The 19,128-nt window shown below is 48.0% G+C and overlaps 1 protein-coding gene across 2 annotated transcripts; it reads left to right on the top strand.

Annotated features, from left to right (window-relative positions):
* The first annotated feature begins 5,792 nt into the window (after nt 1-5,792).
* TMEM119 (transmembrane protein 119) lies at nt 5,793-17,650 on the top strand. Of its 2 annotated transcripts, none has more exons than XM_050924231.1 (2): nt 5,793-6,074; nt 15,365-17,650. In XM_050924231.1, exon 2 carries the CDS (start codon nt 15,380-15,382, stop codon nt 16,286-16,288), a length of 909 nt encoding a protein of 302 aa, XP_050780188.1. In that variant the 5' UTR covers nt 5,793-6,074; nt 15,365-15,379; the 3' UTR covers nt 16,289-17,650. The 2 variants fall into 2 exon arrangements, with proteins under 2 accessions (XP_050780188.1, XP_050780189.1); XM_050924232.1 differs by lacking the exon at nt 5,793-6,074 and adding an exon at nt 11,525-11,600.
* Nucleotides 17,651-19,128: the final 1,478 nt, after the last annotated feature.

Below are 19,128 nucleotides of genomic sequence, written 5' to 3'. Positions count from 1 at the left end.
GTTACCCACATTCTGCCATATATTTCATGCTATAGCAGTCTCGGATGATGACCAAGCACATGTTGTTTGATTTACAAACATTGTCACTGCAGATTTGACAAAATGCAAAGAAGTCACCAATGTGAGATTTCTAAAAATAGCTACAGCACATGACCCAAGGTTTAAGAATCTGAAGTGCCGTCCAAAATCGGAGAGGGACGAGGTGTGGAGCTTTCAGAAGTCTTAAAAGAGCAACACTACGATGTGCAAACTACAGAACCTGAACCATCCACCCCTCCCCCCCCACCCCCGAAAAAAAATCAACCTTCCACTGGTGGCATCTGACTTAGATGATGAAAATGAACATGCGTCAGTCCACACTGATTTGGATTGTTATCTAGTAGAATCTGTCATTAGCATGGACGCATGTCCTCTGGAAAGTGGTTGAAGCATGAAGGGACATATGACTCTTTAGCGCATTTGGCACGTAAATGTCTTGTTACACTGGTTACAACAATGCCATGCGAATGCCTGTTCTCACTTTCAGGTGACATTGTAAACAAGAAGCAGGCAGTGTTATCTCCTGCAAATGTAACCAAACTTGTTTGTCTGAGCGATTGGCTGAAGTAAGATTGAGTCGACTTGTAAGCTCTAAAGTTTTATACTGTTTTATTTTCGAATGCAGTTTTTTTATACATAATTTGACGTTTGCAAGTTCAACTTTCATGATAAAGAGATTGCACTACAGAACTTGTATTAGGTGAATTGAAATATACTATTTCTTTTTGTTTTTTTACAGTGCAAATATTTGTATTACAAATAAATAGAAAGTGAGCACTGTGCGCTTTGTATTCTGTGTTGTAATTGAAATAAATATATTTCAAAATGTAGAAAACATCCAAAAATATTTAAATAAGTGGTATTCTATTGTTTAATAGTGCGATTAATCACACAATTAATTACGATTTTTTTTAATCACTTGACAGTCCTACTTGTTATAGTTAGAAATGATGGGTGACCGCCTTGCCTAAACATTTTGAATACACAGAGCTGGCCAGTTATTTCAGTCACTGCTGAATTTGATCCAAACCTCTGGAACCTTTCTGCAATACAAATAGTGCAGATTTCACCCTTTGTTCTGATCACTTTCAGGAAGGGATTACAAATTAGTTCTCAGTTGTAACCTAGAGTAATTCTAGATCTAATGCCTAGAGAAAGTTGTTGTGTTATTAACAAGCAAAGAGACAGACTTCAGACTTAAAAAGAGTCCAGGAGGAAGCCAGGGTGATAACATTCTGCAATGAAAAGCTCTGCTGTTCAGATTTCCAAAATTATGGGCTCAATGCCTCAGGCTCTGAAGTTGATGGGAGCTTTGCCTGTGGCAGCTGCAGGACCATCCAGTTGAGTGCCCTAGCCTCTGCCATGACCTTCCTCTGCAGGCATAAAAGGATCAAGGGTTTATTTCTAAGCGGCTAGAAACAGACTTGGTTGGAATCAGGACGGACTGACTCTTAAGAACGAACTTGACTGGAGAAAGGGTAATGGCTCAGCAGATCAGAATTGGGAGGGCACACGTTAAAAATATTTAGTGCTTCTCTAGCACCTTTCACAGGATCTCAAGCACTTTAGATCTATGAATTAAATCTTGTAATGCTCCTGTGAAAGAGGTAGTTATTTTTGTCTGGATTTTATAGGTGGGGAAACGGAGGCAGAGAGTGGTGACATGGCTCCCCTCCAAGGTATCATGGTAGATCCATGGCAGAACTAGGACTTGAAGCAAGATGTCTTGACTGTCAGTCCACCCCTTAGCCACAAGACCATCCTTCCTTCCTTTTCCCGCTAGGGAACGCAACATTCAGCAAACTGAAACTGGCATTCCTGTTCAGATGGGCTGTGATGGGAGGTGCTGCTCCCTGCCGTCATGGTGTCACTCCACTGTGTTTCAGGGTGGGTTGCTGTAGCACCCAGTTCTGCTCCATGCATTTAGATCCTCATGCCGAAGGCAAGGGAGACGGACCACCTTCAGAGATGGCCCTTTTCCAGGCTAGTTAAATGCTGGTTTCCTGTTCTTTTGTTTTTTTTTTAAAGAAACTGACAGCTCAGCCTCACCCAAAGCCATCTGGAAAACCTTGCAGTACGGACTGACCAAAACCACAGACTCTCTTCTCATGTTGGGACTAGTCACTACGGGTTAATGATGGACCAGACTTGAGGGACCTGAATGATAACATCTCTCCAAGCGGCGCGTCGGGCACAGGGAGGAATTAGTGGCTGTCCCCAGGGTTGCTGTCTGGGGATGCTGTCACAGAGGCACCCATATAGCTAGGCCTGGAAACTGAGGACAGACAGACAGTCTCCCAACCGTGCCCGGTATCCCTGGAGGTTTAGTGAAGCTCCACCATACTAACTATTACAGGAAAGCCAAGGTTGACCCATGTCCCCATTCTATCCCAGATTCCTAACAATACATTTTTGGAAGCAGGGTCTTGAAACCTTTCAAGTGCTGCCAAATTAGTTCAGAGAAACAGAAGACTCTCCACAGCTCTCTTCCTTCCTCCCCTTCTTTCTGTTTCCTTCTCTGCTTTCCTGGAAGGCTTGGGCCCAGTTATTTGATTCACAGAAGAGCGTTCGCAGCAGCTGGGGTGAATTATGCTGCTGGACGCAATAATTGGACAACGCATAAGTCTGACTAATTATTTCTGAAAGGAATGAATTTGATTCAGTTTGGCAACATGGGTGAAATCTGAGACCCAACGGCTTTCCTTTGAATTGCCCTGGGACCCAAGCAGAGAACTGCGAAAATTCCAGCAGGGAGGATCAAGGATTACAGGGCTCATATTTCCATCTCAAATCATCCCAGCACTGCAGTTAATGTCCTGGGTGCAATGTTCTCACAGCCTAGAGCCCCTCAAGGAGGCATGTTCGCTCCATTCCTTTGGGAAAAGAAAAGGGGAATGAAATGAAGAAAGTGTTTTTTATCACAATCTTTTTAGGGGGTTATTTAAAAAATGCTGGGAAAAAGCTCAGAAATAAAATACCAAGTGGATGAACTCATCCAAGGACAGTTAACATGTGTCCCAAACAATTTCACTCATTGCATGGGACAACGAAAACATATGTCGTTCGTTGTAATGTTATGGTCTTGTTTGGGAGAAAGTGTAGAGTTATTAGGAACCTACAATCACCCATCGTTAAAGCCCAAAGCAACCAGGGCAACTTCTTAGCCTTACGCTCTAATTGTGTCTTCTATTATAGCTGTAACTTTGCTCAGGTTGTGCCTAGTATGTAAACACTCCAGGGTTTATTACTATTTTGGCTTTTCTATTCAGGGCTCAGTGACCTGAGCCTGAAGGCCTCTATGTGCCTTCATGACACAGCAGCCTGTTCAAAGCTAGTAGGCGATCTGCCCAGATAAACTCCAGAACAGGAGTGAGGGCACGCCAGTTTCCAATAAATCCAGGGCTGCTTTTGTTGAGTCTGCAAAATGTGCAAGCATGTCAGTTTCACATGCACAACACCAGCATGTGCGTGGGGCAGAACCACGTGGATTTTTAGCCCACTGATCCCAGCAATGAATATGGGAAATACCCAGCTTGGATGAGCTTAGCTGAGAAGGATGCCACAGATGGGCTGTGTAGGGAAAATACCCTTGGTCTGTATAAAAAGAGAGAGCATCATATGGGCCTTAATCTATGCCAGTTTTGCCAGTGGGGGGAGACATGCATCCTTCTTAGTACAGGCACTTTCTGGCTCAAGCTTTTGGGAAATGGCCCCTTGGAGACAAGGAGTTCAGTGCCTGTCAAACTGTGTCCTACAAGAGTGACTTTTCCAGCAATGCTTCCAGAAGAAATCCAGACACTCCTCCCCTTCATGAGTTTAATGGCGCACCCCTGGCCCTGCCTTGGGTTAAGGCCAGGTAGGTAACTTTTTAACTCTTTATTTCTCCTTTGTGCCCCTTGCAAATCACTGGTTCTGAATGCAAGACTGGCTCTGGAGAGCGGTTCCCCTTCCCCCATATTCTGTACAGCTCTGTCTCCATTGGGAGCAGCGCTGGGTGGCCTGCAGGACATGACTGAGCTAACTGGAGATGCACTTTGCTTAACTCTGTCAATGGCTTGATGCTAAACTCTTCTGCGGGTGATTGGCAAGTCCAGCAGCCATGGGGAAACTGGAAGCAAGGGAAACGGACTGATAGAAGCAGCCCCAGGGTTTGCAGGTCAAAGGCTGACCTTTTGTTTCTGGAATTTTGGATGAACTCCAGCCTCAGTTCTCGAGCCAGATGTCTGACCTCCGTTCGGTCTGTGTTAAGCTGTGGTTTAATTAGCAGGGACCAGCTCCTGAGAGGGGCTTCGTGTGGGCCGAATCCTGAAGGGCCTCCTATTGGCAAACTTCTGTTGATTTCAGCAAGAGCGTGAGGGTGCACTTGGGCCTTTCCAGAGGCCTTGCAGAGGGCCCCAGAGCTGGCCAGAGCGGGAGTGGGGAGCAGAGCAGCTGCTTGCAGAGCCAATGGCTGGTGGGGGAGGATGGTGGGAAGCATCTCGGGAGAGGAGTGGGGTGTGTGTAGAAGGAGTCCCCTGGAGGAAAGAAGAGTGGAGGGGATGTATAGAGTCTGCTGCTCCCAGGTAACACTATATAGAAGTATGGATGCCTGGAAGTGGCTGAGGCTCTGAGCAGGCTGGCCAGGCCTAGATTTTGCCCAGCTGAGGGCTGCAATGGTAGCTTGCTGGGCAGCCCCAGGGATGGAGTGAACGTGCATCAAAGGGAGCAGGTGGCAGCTGTCCTCCCCTGGATTGCAGAGTGTTGGCCTGCAGAGGTGACTGGTCCCAGAGGCGCTTCTACATGTGCTTCGGGGGCTGGGGAGATAGACTAATACTGCCTCTGTTTTTGAAATCCATTGATTTGCATGCAAGGGAACCAAGAGGAGAACAGAGGGGGTGCATGTCCCCAGCACGCTGCCCTCCTTTCTCTGACCGCAGGTGCCCTGGCAGACGTGGGCTCCGCTCCTCTAGGCCAGGACTGGAAGGAGCGGAGATAGGGTGGAGGCTAGAGCATGTGGGGGTTACAATAGCTCTCCTGCATGCTGGAGGTGACCTGCCCCCCTCTGAAGATAATCTTCCTTCAGCACTATCTTGGAAGGGGGCCACCCTCTGTATGGGGAGCCCTGTCCTGACAGTGAGGGCTCAGAAATGTCCAGCTGCAAGGGATCACATGGGACCATCATGCTGGGCTTGTTCCTGGTCGCCGAGCTCTCCTGGTAGCTAGGGGACCCATGGGCAGCTCTCCTAATGCACTTGGCTTTCTTAGGAGTATGTCAAAAAACCCATAGCCTTCCGCTGCTCATGTCCTGGCCAATTCGCCCACGTGGACAAGGTGAAGAACAGCTGGGAGGGATGGCCGGGCATGCCAGCCAAGGTTTTATTCCCCCCCCACACACTTTCCATCATAGTAAGTAATAAAGCCTTCATTAGCCCCCCCAGCCCCCATCGTCGCCCCTGGAGGCTCCCAGATCAGTTCAATAGTGGTGCTGTGAAAGGGTGTTTGATTCCTGTTCTATCCTGGTGGTTAATGAAGGGGCACTACGGGCGAGAGAGATTTGCTGGAAGGAATTAAAGACAAACCTTTCCCCAGATTGCTTTTGTCTGGGGCTCAGGCTTTGCCTTTGACAGATCTCCAGTAAAGAACACGCTCCTTGCCTCTGCGTGCCCGCCCGCCCCCCCCCCCCCCAGCTCTTCTGCAGATGTGGGAGTGAAAGCTCAGGGCTTCCCAAGCTTGGAGGGAGCTGCCAGCAGGCGGGGGAGACACGGAGGGTCTCCCTGCCCCCTCTTCTCTCCCTCCCTTGTCCCCACATGAAACCAGCCTTAATGAAAACAAGCTGCTCAGCAGCGATCCTAGTCAGTGAGCTCAAGGTTGCAGAGGAGGAGGGCTCCAGGCTGGGCTCAGATAGACACCGTCCCAAGGAGCCAGAAGAAACTGGGCAAGGAGTGCAGGACAAGCAAACTTTTCCCCTTTGCTTTTACATTCTTTCAAGCTCTGCAGACAGACCCCCCTGGCAGGAGGGTGCTGGGAGACTTTAGCCTCTGTCTAACCTGCAGCTGGTAAGTACATGCAACTCCCCCATCTTTCAGATCCTTCACTTTGCTTTACAATATTTAATCTACAAACAAAATTGCATTGGATCCCCCCTCCCCAGCAACCTTCTCTTTTCCTTTTTTGAACTCCTCACTGCAGCTTTTACTGCAGCACAGTCCTGGGCCGGTTTTACTGTTTTTCTTTGCCCTAGAGATGTGTATATACATTTCCCCCAGTGTGTTGATGTTAGGATTTCATGCTCATTTGTGAACCAAGCTGAGTGTGCTCAACTAGACAGGCAGGCTGGCAGAGTTCTGTTTGGAATGAGTTCAGTGTGGAGCAAAGATTTCATCTTGGAGTTGCTTGCAGAATATTGGAGAGACAAAGGGAGCCAGATGCTTAGCTCTGGACCCTTGGGAACTTCTGGGAAGTGCCACTGAAGCGAGCAGACTGAGCTTGCCTGGGCAAAGCAGGGTGCGCGTGTGAGAGGCTGGATGTGCATTTGCATGAAGGGAGCAGAACTCAGTGGGCTGGGGGGGGTTGCCAAGCAGAGGAAAATTGCGTTCGATTTGTTTCCTTTGCTTTACAATTAAAAATCTCTGCTGTGGATTGAAGCAGGTGTTCGGGGGGAGGGGAGTGTGCTGGGGGCTCAGGAGGAAATTTGGGGGCTATGTTAGAGTACTGGGGAGGGGTTTGGGGTGTGACTGGACAAGAGTTTGGGGGCAATGTGCTGAGAGGGCTGGGGGAGGGCTGGCGCTTGGCTGCAATGGGCTGCCCAGGCAGTGGGTGCTCAGCGCTCCATGTCTCTGTATTTTCTTGTGGTCAAAGGAACATGGCCCAAGCAGCATGTGCTGAGAGGTGCGACGGCTGGGAAGGACGACCCACCTAGCAGGGAGCAATCTGGGTGCAGGCAGGTTTTTGGGTGGCAGGGGAAGAGAGTGAAAATGTGCAGCTTCCCCCTGTTCTCTCTTTGGCCAGGCTGCACGTTGCAAAGCATTGAACAGAGTCGGGTGCCATTTTAAAGGTGGGGGGAAGAGACACGGGGGTTGGCCTTCTCTTTGCATTGAGCTTCAGTGGCTGAAACCTGCCGCTGCTCCCTTCGTAGCTCAAGGCTACTAGATGGCTTCTTAGTTTTGTTGCAGCCAGGAGGTCCAGAAAAGTCACAGTCTGCTGCTGTGCAGCCTTCTCGCTGCTATACCAACGACCCCTTTGGAGGGGAGGCCGGCACTGAACTAAATAACATGGGTGGAGGAAAACTTCACTCCAAATGGAGCTTACGGTGTAATCCAAGTGGTAGTGAAGCCAAGGGTTACTGGTCTGCTGCTGCAAAACTGCCTGTGAGATGAATGTGGCTCCAATACTGCGCAGACTCCTGGTGAAGTCACTGGGAGTTTTGCCCGAATAACGACTGCAGGATGTTGGCCTGCGGCTCCTGGAGTATATTATCCCTTATCTTTGTGAAGTTTAGCTCCAGCTGTGAAGCTCCCTCTGAATTTAGGGTGTGGGTGGTTTCATCATGTTGATCTGGGCCCATGTCGAGTTCCTTAACTCCGCTTTGCTCAGTGCTTTATAAAGCCGTGTGAACGAAGGCTGAGTGGGAATTATCATTAGCCTTCTCGTTTCTCCTGCTGGTCCCTGCTCGGGGCTTTTTTTGGTCTGTAGTTGAGGGTCACAGTGCAGCACCTGCGTCCAGAAGAAGAAGGTGGGGCTGGAGGACAAGGTGACCAAATGGGAAAAGCGTTCACAAAATAAAGAAATTTGATTCAATAAAATAAATAAATAAAAGGCCAGTAATACCAGGTTAGAAGGACCCTAGCGCCCCTGAGAGCAGCTGCTTGTTTTGCTAGTTGCCATGACTCTGGCCTTCAGAACAAAACCCTGGCTCCCTGGCTGACTTTGGAGAAGTTGGGATCTGGATTTAGGGTGACCAGATGTCCCGATTTTTATAGGGACAGTTCCGATTTTTGGGTCGTTTTCTTATATAGGCTCCTATTACCCCCCACCCCCTGTCCCGATTTTTCACATTTGCTGTCTGGTCACCCTATCTGGATTCAAAGTTTGCAGCTTGAGCTGGTCTCAAGCATGCACCTGGGTGACCACAGCAGCACATGCTCCTTTCCTCCTTGCTAGCTGCAAAGCCTCTTTGCAAAGATGGGAGAGGAGAGATGCTGGTCTTTTTTTCTGTGTTTGAATGGGAACCAGATTTCGGGGAGAGTTACTGTGGGATTTTTTTTGAAGTGCAGCTTCTGTTGTTTTCTTTTAATTTTTTTCAAAATGTTTTTTTTGTTTAAAATCAGCTTTTTTTTTTTTTTTAAACGAAGGCTATAGGATGGGGTGGGGGGCACTGAAACTGGGGACGGGCACACTGGGAATGGAGTGCAGCTGGGTCCTGGGGTTCCCTGCGGGCTGACTGCTGGGGCAAGGAAGGCAGGGAAATCTGCTGCTGCCCATCTACGGAATGTGGACACGTTCCAGGGTGGCCGGGCGACTGCTCTTTGTAGCTCATCGCATGCGGAGAGGGAAGAATAGAACCGCTAATGGCAGAACTAACCCAGAGCGAGGCTGTTCGTTCTTTAGCTACTTCTCTGGCACCTCAAGATCTTTATCCTCATAACACCCCTGTGAGGGAGGACACTAGCTTCATTTTACAGATGGGGAAACTGAGGCAGAGAGTGGCCTAAGATGGCACGAGAGCTGGGAAATGAACCCTCATCTCCTGAGCCTCGGGCCAGCAGCCTAACCCCAGAGCCATCCTTCCTCTGAGCTCTTTCACTGAGCCAGCTAGTGATCAATGCAGATGAGTTCAGGTGTGTGATCGCTTCTCCTTGAGGAGTGGGTCTGTGGTGAGAGCTGGGTGAGATGTTGGCTGAGGGCTGACTCAACCATGAGGATGCTAGGTTACACCTTGCCTGACCACATGTGGGCTACGCAGATCTGGGTGGTCGGAGGAGTGACAACACAGAAGGGCTGAGGTGTGGATTGGAGTGTCTGCTTGCATAACTCTGTCTAGATTACACTGATCCCAGGTTAAATCCATCCCAGCAAAAAGAATGGGGGAGGATAACACACAAGAGCAGTAACAATGGAGGGGAAACCCCTCCCTAAGTTAATCAGCTAGCTGAGTCGGTGTAGCTACTTATAGGGCATGAGGAACTGTGTGTGCCAGTCCTTGGGCCAATACATGTGAGCATTTAGCTATCTGGGATCTGGATGGTTTCAGAATTCCCTGCTGCCTAGGGGAGAGGTGAGATCAGGGGCGGAGTGCGCTCCCCGTCTGGGAGAAATACCCCTTCCCTGTGTGGTTTGCCTGAGGGAAGCTGCAGGTGTCCATTCTGGTCTATCGTGTCACTGATCATCCTTCGGTGGCTTGCGGCCCATGCTGCTTGGAGAGCAAGAAACTGCTCGCCGCAGCCAGAGTGTCTTTCCTGTTGGGTGTTAAAGCTGGTTGCCTGGGGGAGGTGGGGCATTACACTGGTCCTGCCATCCCAGAGCCTCCCATATGAACTGGCAGGGTGCAGTGACCCCCATGCAATTCGGGAGTGGGCAAAAGGGGAAATGCTGTTGGTTGTGATGACCTGCAGCAGAGTCAGGCCATGAAACAGCTTTGGCAGAACAACATGGAGATCTGAGGTCACACGCCACACACCTTGAGAGCTGTTCCTGCCTCCTGCAGGGTAATGCACATGTAACCCTGCTCACTAAGCACCACTGCGCATCACCTGCTGAGCCCAAATATCTGTCTTGGTGATTGCAGGGAAATCTGGGTTTGCTGGCAGGGCAGGAAACCCCCCAGGCTAACCTCGCCTCTCGCACGAAGGGGCTAATCCCCCAACAGCGGCAGGTGACTGGGAGAACTGAATGGTGCTGCCAGATCAGCTCCCGCACTATTAGCCAGAGAGAGCTCGCACCTGGGATCGGTGTGGTGCAGACAAGGCTCCAGCAGCTTGTGGTGGTGGTTTTTACCTCCTGCACTGATTTACCAACGAAAAGGCCGTTTGCACTTGTCACTCTGGTAATGGAACTGAGACCCACAACTCACTTCACACAGGCTGGTCCAAGGGCCGGCAGATGCGGCGGCATTTGGTTATTACCTGTACCCTGTTACCAATACCCTATGTCATCCCATCCCTGCTGCACCACTTCTACTGGTGTAATGCAGAGATTCTACAGGGCAGCAAGTCAGCAATGAAGCTGGGAAACGGTCTTTGTTATCGCTCTAATATAACCCCTGTGCCCACAAGGAAACATCACTTGTACAAAGCATTGCCCGAGGTCGTGTGTAACGTCCTTCTCTGCTGGGCACAGCATCATTTCCTCTAGACAAATGTAAGTGCATCTTACCTCTTGTTTTACATCATTCCTGATGAAGACTAAGAGGCACTGGCAGCCTTTGTTTGCTGAACATGTCAGGTCCTCCTGTAATGCCTCTGTTCAAGGCACACAAGGTCAAGACAGCAAAAGTCACTGCTCTCATAGGCACCTGGCAAACGTTACCCTCTTGTCCTCCACTGGATCAATAGCTGTAATATATGTTAAGTGGTCCTGCTGGCAGTTTTTCTCCAGGGCTCTCTGAAATGCTGTTTGTAGCGAGGATAGTGGCAATCGAGGCATTGTAGAGGTGTCTGGGTACAGTCTCCTGGCCCAGTAGGTGCTAATCTGAAGTGTTGGTCATTGGGAGGATCTTGGTCATGGAGCTGGTAGCGATGAGCCTGCAAACATCTCTCTGTCTCTCTTAGGTACCAGCCTGGGTTGTGCTGACCACGATGCTCTGGAGATCAGGGCAATCCTAAATGTATGAGAATCTCTCCTAGCCCTGCAAAGCCTGCTAATTTAGGAGAGGGATTGAGTGTGGGGAGGGGAAACCTTTGTGTAAATTGTCCCTGTCCTTTAATGTGGATCAACTCAAAGAATGGGTGAAGCTCCACTGGGTTTTTATTAAAGCAAACCAGCTGTCCCATGAGTGCTGTGAATAATCTTGCAAGGAGCTGCGGGCAGAATTGCTTCTACTAGTTCCATCCCAGGTTTGAAGCCTGGCATGCCCAGATGGAACAAATCACCCCCCAGATTTCAGTAACGATCTAATAGGAAATCACAACACTTGCAGTGCAGAACACTTGGCATTGGCTGGGGCAGCAGTGCTATCCCAAAGCAACCGGTCTGAAAAGGGCCATCTGGACAGATTTTAGACTGGGAGGAAGTGCCTGAAGTCCCATTTCTGACCCTAATAGAATGGAGAGTTTCTTCTCCTCTCCTCCCGTGGTCTGGAGTTCTGGCAGAGGAGGGAGCTGTCTGTGATCTCTCTTCCAACAGTGAGTTCTCTGAAGCTGACCGTGCTCATATGTGCAGCTCACATCTTCCAGCACCCACGTTACACTCCGCTTAAAATTACTGCTGTGGTTTTTTTCCTCTGTTTCTTTTGTTGCTCTTCTCATGCTTTCCAAACTCACAGAAAGCCACGCTTCAAACCCAGAACTACTCCGGACAGGGCTCTGGCTCTCCATCAGCATGCAAGAGGTCGCTCAGGCAGCAATTCAGCAAGCGCTTCTGGAAATGTGAGCTCTTAGCCCCAAAAGCCCCTGACTCAGTTTCTCCCAGCCATAGAGCTGAAATGTTTTTTATGCCCATTTGTGTAAAATGTAATAAATGATAGAATATGTGAAGTGAGCTGGTTAGCTCCTAGTGGCCTATTCAGTGCAGCACAATTGAATTCAATGGGACTTCACTTGTTAAAGTTAAGCAGGTATTCAAGTGCTCTCCTGAATAGGTATGAACCTTAGCACATGGGTAAGTGCTGTCCTGACTCCTGGGCTTGCAAACTTGAATGAGCTACAAATGTTGTGGTCTCTCCATCCAAGGGATGAGGGGCAGTGTAGCAGAAACTTGCCGTGGATGTTCTCAGAGTGGTAACATCCTGGGACTATTCCCAGCAATCATGCCCAAGGGGACTTCAATCATTGTTTGAATCTGTTTCTAACCATGCATGAGGCTGCTCATCATTGCACCATTGTTCCAGCTACACACGTGGCTCTAACAATTAGTAAACAAAGTGTGGGATGGATCAGTGGAGCTGCACGTTTGCCCTTCTGTAGTTAAAGTCTGTTCAAAGTTTCCATAGTCAACCTCAGGTTTCAGGAATTTATTAATCAGCCAAACTAATTTTGCTCGCGCTAGGATCTTGGCACGCAGCATTCCCACCCCAGCCATGCATTTATAAATAACACGAAGGGGAAAAAAATCATTTCATCTGTTTTTAAAATACATCAGCGAAAAACTGATGGAATGTTGCACTTTACAATGCTTCTTTGCAATCACAAAAATGAAATCCAAGTTCGGGCTGTTTTTTCTTTAAGAAATGAAACTTGGCAAGTAACTCAGTGCCTAAAATAATCAACATGCTTTCGTTATTTTGGAAAGAAATGGCAAAAGCAATACCATAAAACGTTTAAAAGGGGTTGCTTGGTAGCTGCTGTGTCTGCTTTGAATGTGATAATGTAAGCTGCACATTGTGACTCTCGGATGTTGTTATTGAAAATTGTCCCGAGAGAGTCCTACGGCAGGGTGGGGTGGCAGTGCTGTGTGTGTGTGTGTGTGTGTGTGTGTGTGTGTGTGTGTGTGTGTGCGGGTGTGTGTTGTGGGAGAGGAGAGTGGAATCCCTAAGATGTTGCAGACGTGGCAATAGAAAGGGTGTTTTATATTAAGCTGGGTTGCTGCAGGGTGCACTACTGCTCCCAGATTAAGATACTCCCCTACTTTTTCCAGACGACTTTAAGACCTCTAGGGTGGGTGATAAATCCAATCTTTTGGTGCCATCCGCTGGTGTTATAACCAGCCACGTGTTCTGCCCAATTATGTGGCAAGAGCAACCAGTCAAGCATACCTTAGCCTAGCAACCTGGAGGTTGAGACACTTCTTATCAAGGCCTGCCAGCAAGGAGCTGTACCTGGAAGGGCATGGCCTGCTGCCACCGACTGTCGAGGGATTAGTTAAAGGGGCCCCTGCCTAAAACCATGGCTGGGCAGGTGTGCACTGGGGCCCCTCCCACCCAGACCCACATCCACATGGTGCAGTGTGGCAGGCTCCCAACCCATCTACAGACTGCTCTCCCAGGGCCCGAGCCTTTCAGGGCCCAGGGACCCCTCAGAGTCCCTCAAGCTGCAAACGCACCACACACACTACTATTTAAAGAGCCTGGCCTCCTGGCTTCCCCCTCTGGCTTCTGCCTGGTAAAGAAGTTTGCAGCGCATGGCCGGGAAGAGCTGTTATCGACAGGGGAGTGCAGCATACAGCTTCTTCCCCATAAAAATAAGCAAGCGGGAATTATTTGTCAGTTTCCTAGGGTGTGCTTGTGTGTTATCTTTTGCAAATGCACTTTCTGTTGTGAGACATGCCCAGGCCCCACGGCACTTAAAGTAATTTATGGCCAGGTCTGGTTTCCACCAGAAATATCTTTATAGCTGCTAGAACGCACAGAGCTTCCCAGGGTCTAGTGAGATTTGTACAGCATCAGCCTCCCAGCCATACAGCCATTCCCCTCGTTAAAAGTGGGTTTGAGAAATAGCCTGGCACAAGCAAAGTCAGGTCACTGGGAGTTCCAGGGGTTGTAACCTCCAGAACAGGGGCCTCGTCCAGGAAGCAGGATACAATGTGTTTGGAGGTCTTGCGTCAAACCACTGCTTAAACTGTGCAGCCTGTTTACTGGTAGGCTGGGAGGCTTCCTCCTAGCAGAGGGCCACATGGTTAGAAAACACCAGGCACACGGGGCTGAGTTAACGATCCTGTGGTGGTCTCCTTTGCGAGATTCCTTGGGCTTGGTGGTGGTGATACATCTTCTGACGGTCACTCATTTCCACTGGCTGAATGTCATTGCTAGTCAGTGGGTGGCGGAAACATTGGCTGGGGAGGTTCCAGACAGCTTGGTCAATGGGTTGAATCCCAGCCCTGCTTTCTTGGAGGTGCAAATCAGAGCAGCGCTCCTGAAAATTGGCCCCATCGTCCTCCGTATGAAAAAAGGAAGCAAAACAGAGTAGAGGGTTTGCAGCTTGTTGTGTAGGAGATTTTGGATGCACATCCACCTGCGTCTGGTCGTGTGGAGATGCGGTCCTCACATTCTTCTCCCCTTCCCAAACTGAGGATACATAAGCTTTGGCCAGAGTGAGTCACTCACTGCTCCTTGCATCTTCCTCAGCATTCAGTGTGCTGCCTCCACAGTGCTCCTAGCCCATGGTGATCCACCATAGGGACTGGGCTCAGGATCTGAACTCGGCTCTGGCAAGGGGCATGTGTCCCATTGCCACGACTCTGCTTTGGCGTCTGTCATACGCAGTATTTGCTCATTATCGTTGGCGATTTCCTACGGGCAGTACATCTATGCAACATGAATAATAAAAAGCTTGTGATGTAGCTAGCGGTGCGGAGGGCATGGGCAGGGGGTGTGCTGAAATATCAACAGTAGCCATGTGCGCTCTGCAAGATCATGAAAATTACTCAGGATAGGCAGGTGTGGAGGGCCAGGGCACTGATCGCAAAGTCCAGCTAAGAAAGACAGCTCAAGAAAGTGCAGCTGCTTCCTCTGGCTTCTCTGCCGCACTGTTTCCTAAAGCTCTGGCTGATGTTTAAAGCAATAATGTCCTGAGACCTCCTTTTCCCACCCTTTCTCTATCATTTATTATAGAGGGACCTGATAGCCATTCCATTGTTAAAGTTACGTCTTAATGTGGGTTGACGGTGGAGCATAAATTCCTGTTTCACTCCAAAAACCTGAGGCCAATCCATGTGAAATTTCACTCTGGGTTAGTTTTGTGTCCTTTGAGATTTTTGGGCAGGGTTTTGTTTGGTTTCACATCATATATTTTTAATAGAAAGTCTCTGAAATTTCTCCTTGGAAGCCCTCCTGTTTTACCGGTGACCACTATCTCTTAAAGACCCATGTCCCAAAATAAAACCCCACCATACTCTAGCTACATAAAACATAGCAGAGAGATGGACCTCCTGTGCCCCTCCTGCAAACTAACCACCCCCACTTAAAGCATTAAAATAAACTTAGGAAATGAATACACCTGAATGGTCGTTGAGAAGCAGTCAGGGTTGTTTCACAAGCAATGTACCTGACACAAACCTCAAAATCAAGGGCATGGAAAGTGAAGCCACCTGCCAGGTCACACCCGTCATTCCTTTACCCAAAAGCACACACCATACCACAACTCATTGTCATTGTCCATTGACCATTGTCACAACTCCCAGGCACCTCAGACCATGCATCAGAACTTTGCCCAGGACAGATACTAACTTGTCCCTGTTTTCTTTCTGTTCGTGGCAGAGTCCTGTCTGGGAAATGGCTGCTTCAGCTACGGTCTGTATGCTCCTTATGCTCATGGCACCTCTGTGCACCATGCGATCGACACGCAACCAGGCAACTGTCCTGGATGATCACAGTGGGAGTGGAGACAATCCGGGTGCCTCCATCCTCCCCTCTGCGAGTGTGAATTTGGGAGTGAATCCTACATCCGGGACTATAGCTGTGAACTCTGTCAATGGCACCTCGACTTCAATCAACATCTTCGATAGGATTGTGAACTTCCTTAAAGAGTACATGCTGCTGATCATTGTGGTAGGGTCCTTAGTTTTTGTGCTGCTCTTCATTGTATGTGCAGCTGTCATCGTCCGGCAGAAACACAAGGCCTCTGCCTATTACCCATCCTCCTTTCCTAAGAAGAAGTACGTGGACCAGAATGACCGGTCGGGGGGTGCCAAAGCTTTCAGTGAAGTTCCTGAAAAGGCTCCTGAGACACACACGGAGGAGCCCATGGACTCATCCAAACAGCTGCAAGCTGATATATTGGCTGCTGCCCAGAACTTGAAATCCCCAGCCAAGGTCTCCATGGCAAATGGAGATGGGACCAAAATAGAGGATAAGCCCCCAAAAGAACAGGAGGAAGGGACCAAAGTGGAGGACGACAAACAAACAGCTGAGTGTGTTTCTAAAGAAGAGGCGGCTCCCCAAGAGAAAGCTGAACCAGCAAAAGAGACGCCAGCTCCAAGTTGCACAGCAGAAACGGAGGCCAAAGGAGAAGAACCTCCCTCCCCTGAGGAAGTTCAGCACGTGCAACAGGCCAATGAGTCATTGCCAGAAGAGCTCAAAGAATGCCCCGGGGCTGCTGATCCCGTCATGCAAACCCCTGAAGGTGAGAAGCAAGATGTGTCTGTTCTAGCGGCTCCCGATATCGGTGCTGCAGGTGTCTAACACAGGAACTCGGGCCCTAGAAAAACAGACCTTCGTTCCTAAACAACGCTAAAGCAATGGACAATCTCCATTCATCAGCTCACCACGTTAATTGATTTGGAAATTGATTCAACACGCGACGGGCTATTTTTCTATTAAGTGGGCACGTTAGATACCCCTGTCGTTATACCAGCCATGGTGCCCAGCTCTAATATCAAAACATATTCGCTTTAGTACAGTGTGTTTTACATTAACGGACCATTCAGTTACTGTGTAATTGCTTAGTAGCTCTCACTTACAGTAAGTACATATGTAGTGGTTAGAGGTGAGCTTGATCAGAATCCATGACCCAGCTTTCAGGGTGAGTGACAGATCCGGAATGAAATGTTGGGGCATAAGCCGGTCTTGAATAGTGGCCTTTAATGATATATGGTATGAGCAGTCATTTATATGGCACAAATCCTGTGGCTCCTTACCCAGGTATCTAGGGGAAATCAATGGGAGTTTTACCTGAATAAAAACTGTGTGAGCACCTATGGATTTGAACTCTACTTGGTGGGAAATCTAGGGCCTTTATCCGTTAGGGTCAACATATAGTTCCGGAAGAATTTCCAGGCAATTCTTTGTTCTCTGTAAAATAAACTGTTGCTGGCTTTCTTGCAAATGTTATTTTTCTAATTCATTTTTATACTATTCGATGGAGGACTTTGTGTGGAAAAGAAATTGTGTGTGTGTGTGGAACGAGCGACACTAGATGGGATTTTCGGACCTCGCCCTCTCGACTAGTCTGAAAAGAGGAGGGTGCTTCATATAATGGGCAGCTGGACCATGTAATTCCATCTAGTGTGAAGAATCTTGTTTTCAAACATAACCTCATACTTTTTGTCTAGCATCGTAAAGGCTTTACCGATATTTATGACCTTCTGTGATATTTTTTTCAAACATCCTGATCTTCAAAGGACTATGAGAGGGAACCTGCAGCTCTTTGTAGACTTCCACAACTGATAGTTTTACAGTTGTTTTCTTTGGCCTCCATATTTTGTAGCAGTGTATAATAATTATTATAGATTAAAAAGAGTGAGCTTCTTATATCCACTGATTAACTGTTCCAGAAAGATGTTAATATGACTCACAGAAATATATTTTACTCAGGGCTTCCAGTAAAAAAAAACAAACAAACCAAACACACCCATAACAACTTGACTACAGATACTAGGTAATGGAGGGGGGAGAAAGAGAAATCTAATGCTCAGAAGTTACCTTTTAAGTTTTACACCAACATTCCACTCATTTCTTAAACAAGAAAATTCCTGTTTTCAATTTTGTTTTTTTTTTCTTGCCTCCCTTTTCCACCATTATTAATAAAGAAATTTTCTATGCGGATTTGTTTTGTTTCTGTGGCCTTGAAAATGAGGAGGGTGACTTGTTAATTTGGTTATTGTATTTTTGTGTTATGAGGTTGCTTAGAAGCCCCTGTCATGCTGTCTGGAGTAGTTCACAACCTTGAGTGCCTACCTCAGGGCAGAATGTCAAAAACAGGGCAGACCCCCCCAGACTGGTGGGATGTTCTGTAATTAGATTTCACCAAGCCAGTCAAGTGCTCCAGGAGTTCACATAACAGTCTTACCAGGGAGTCACAAACAGTCCCCTTAGACCGTCTAGTATGTCTTGCCCCCCCAGGCATGCTGGACTTAGTGACAAATGGACACTTACACCAAAAATCACTAAATATTCAGATTGCTTCTAGTCCCAGGTGACCAGTCACTCACCCAGATCAATTGGTACCCTAGATATTACACCAAAGACACCACCTGTAGCCAATCCTCTAATAAACTATCTAAAGGGTTACTAACTAGGAAAAAGAAATAAGAGTTTTTTATAGGTTAAAACTAGCAAACACACACACAAATGAGTTACCATCTGAGGTTCCTGAAGATGACAGAGACATGGTAACCTGTCAATTCAAAATGTCTTTCAAGGTGGATCCACAGGTAACCCCTGGGGATCTCTGCCTTAGTTCAATATCTCTGGCCCTGTGAGAGTTCAAACAGCATAGATGAAAAATCTTCATGTCAGCTATTTTTATGTCCCTCTCCCGGCATTCAAATCAATAAGACAAGACCTTCTGCACGTACTTCTCCATGGGTGGATGGAGCAATTAACAAAGCTTTTGTTTTCTGAAGGTCGGGGGGAGAAGAGGACAGTTCCCATGTCTGGGTTCACAAGTGCAGCGCAAACATTTTCAAAGTTATAAATCAAAATCAACGTATTTCCTTATAGCGTGGAATACAGACATGACAAATGAGATTAATGCACGCAGCGATTTACATGCAGTTCATAGAGTCTAAATATGTTCTCAGAAGACTAACGCCTATTTTGAACAAAACTAACCTGGAAGTGACCAGGTTTGGTTTCCAGCTATGAGTTTGCCAGTTCTTAGCTAATGCCTATGGCCTTGGCCAGCATGTGTCAGTCTCAATCAAGAGCAAGGCTCAAGATTTAGTGCATACGTTGCACACACACACATACGCATGGCTACACCATAGCAGGCAATCTGCCTACTAACCGCCACCCCACCCATCCCTTGTGATTCATTATCTGTCCAGCTCTCCTAGATGTCCTAAATAGTAGCAAACAATTTTAGTGGCGACTTCTGCTTAAACCTCAGAATGTCTCAGTGCCACGTCTGGAAAAAGCTGCCTTAAATGTATTTCTCCCTTGGGATTAAAACAGGAAATAGCCGGCATAGCTCTGGCCATAGGAAAGAGCTGAGTGGGAACAGCGGAGAGGCCTTAGTACTGATTTCCTTTGCTTTTAGCCTGTAGGCGAGTAACGCTGGAGGGCAAGGGGAATGTGAATGG

The sequence above is a fragment of the Gopherus flavomarginatus genome, chromosome 15 (genome assembly GCF_025201925.1).
Source record: "Gopherus flavomarginatus isolate rGopFla2 chromosome 15, rGopFla2.mat.asm, whole genome shotgun sequence".
NCBI classification, from domain to species: Eukaryota; Metazoa; Chordata; order Testudines; family Testudinidae; genus Gopherus; species Gopherus flavomarginatus.
This window is presented reverse-complemented; position numbering and strand designations above follow the sequence as displayed.

Coding starts and splice junctions, on each gene's coding strand:
- TMEM119 (XM_050924231.1), top strand. CDS start 15,380: ATGGCTGCTTCAGCTACGGTCTGTATGCTCCTTATGCTCATGGCACCT.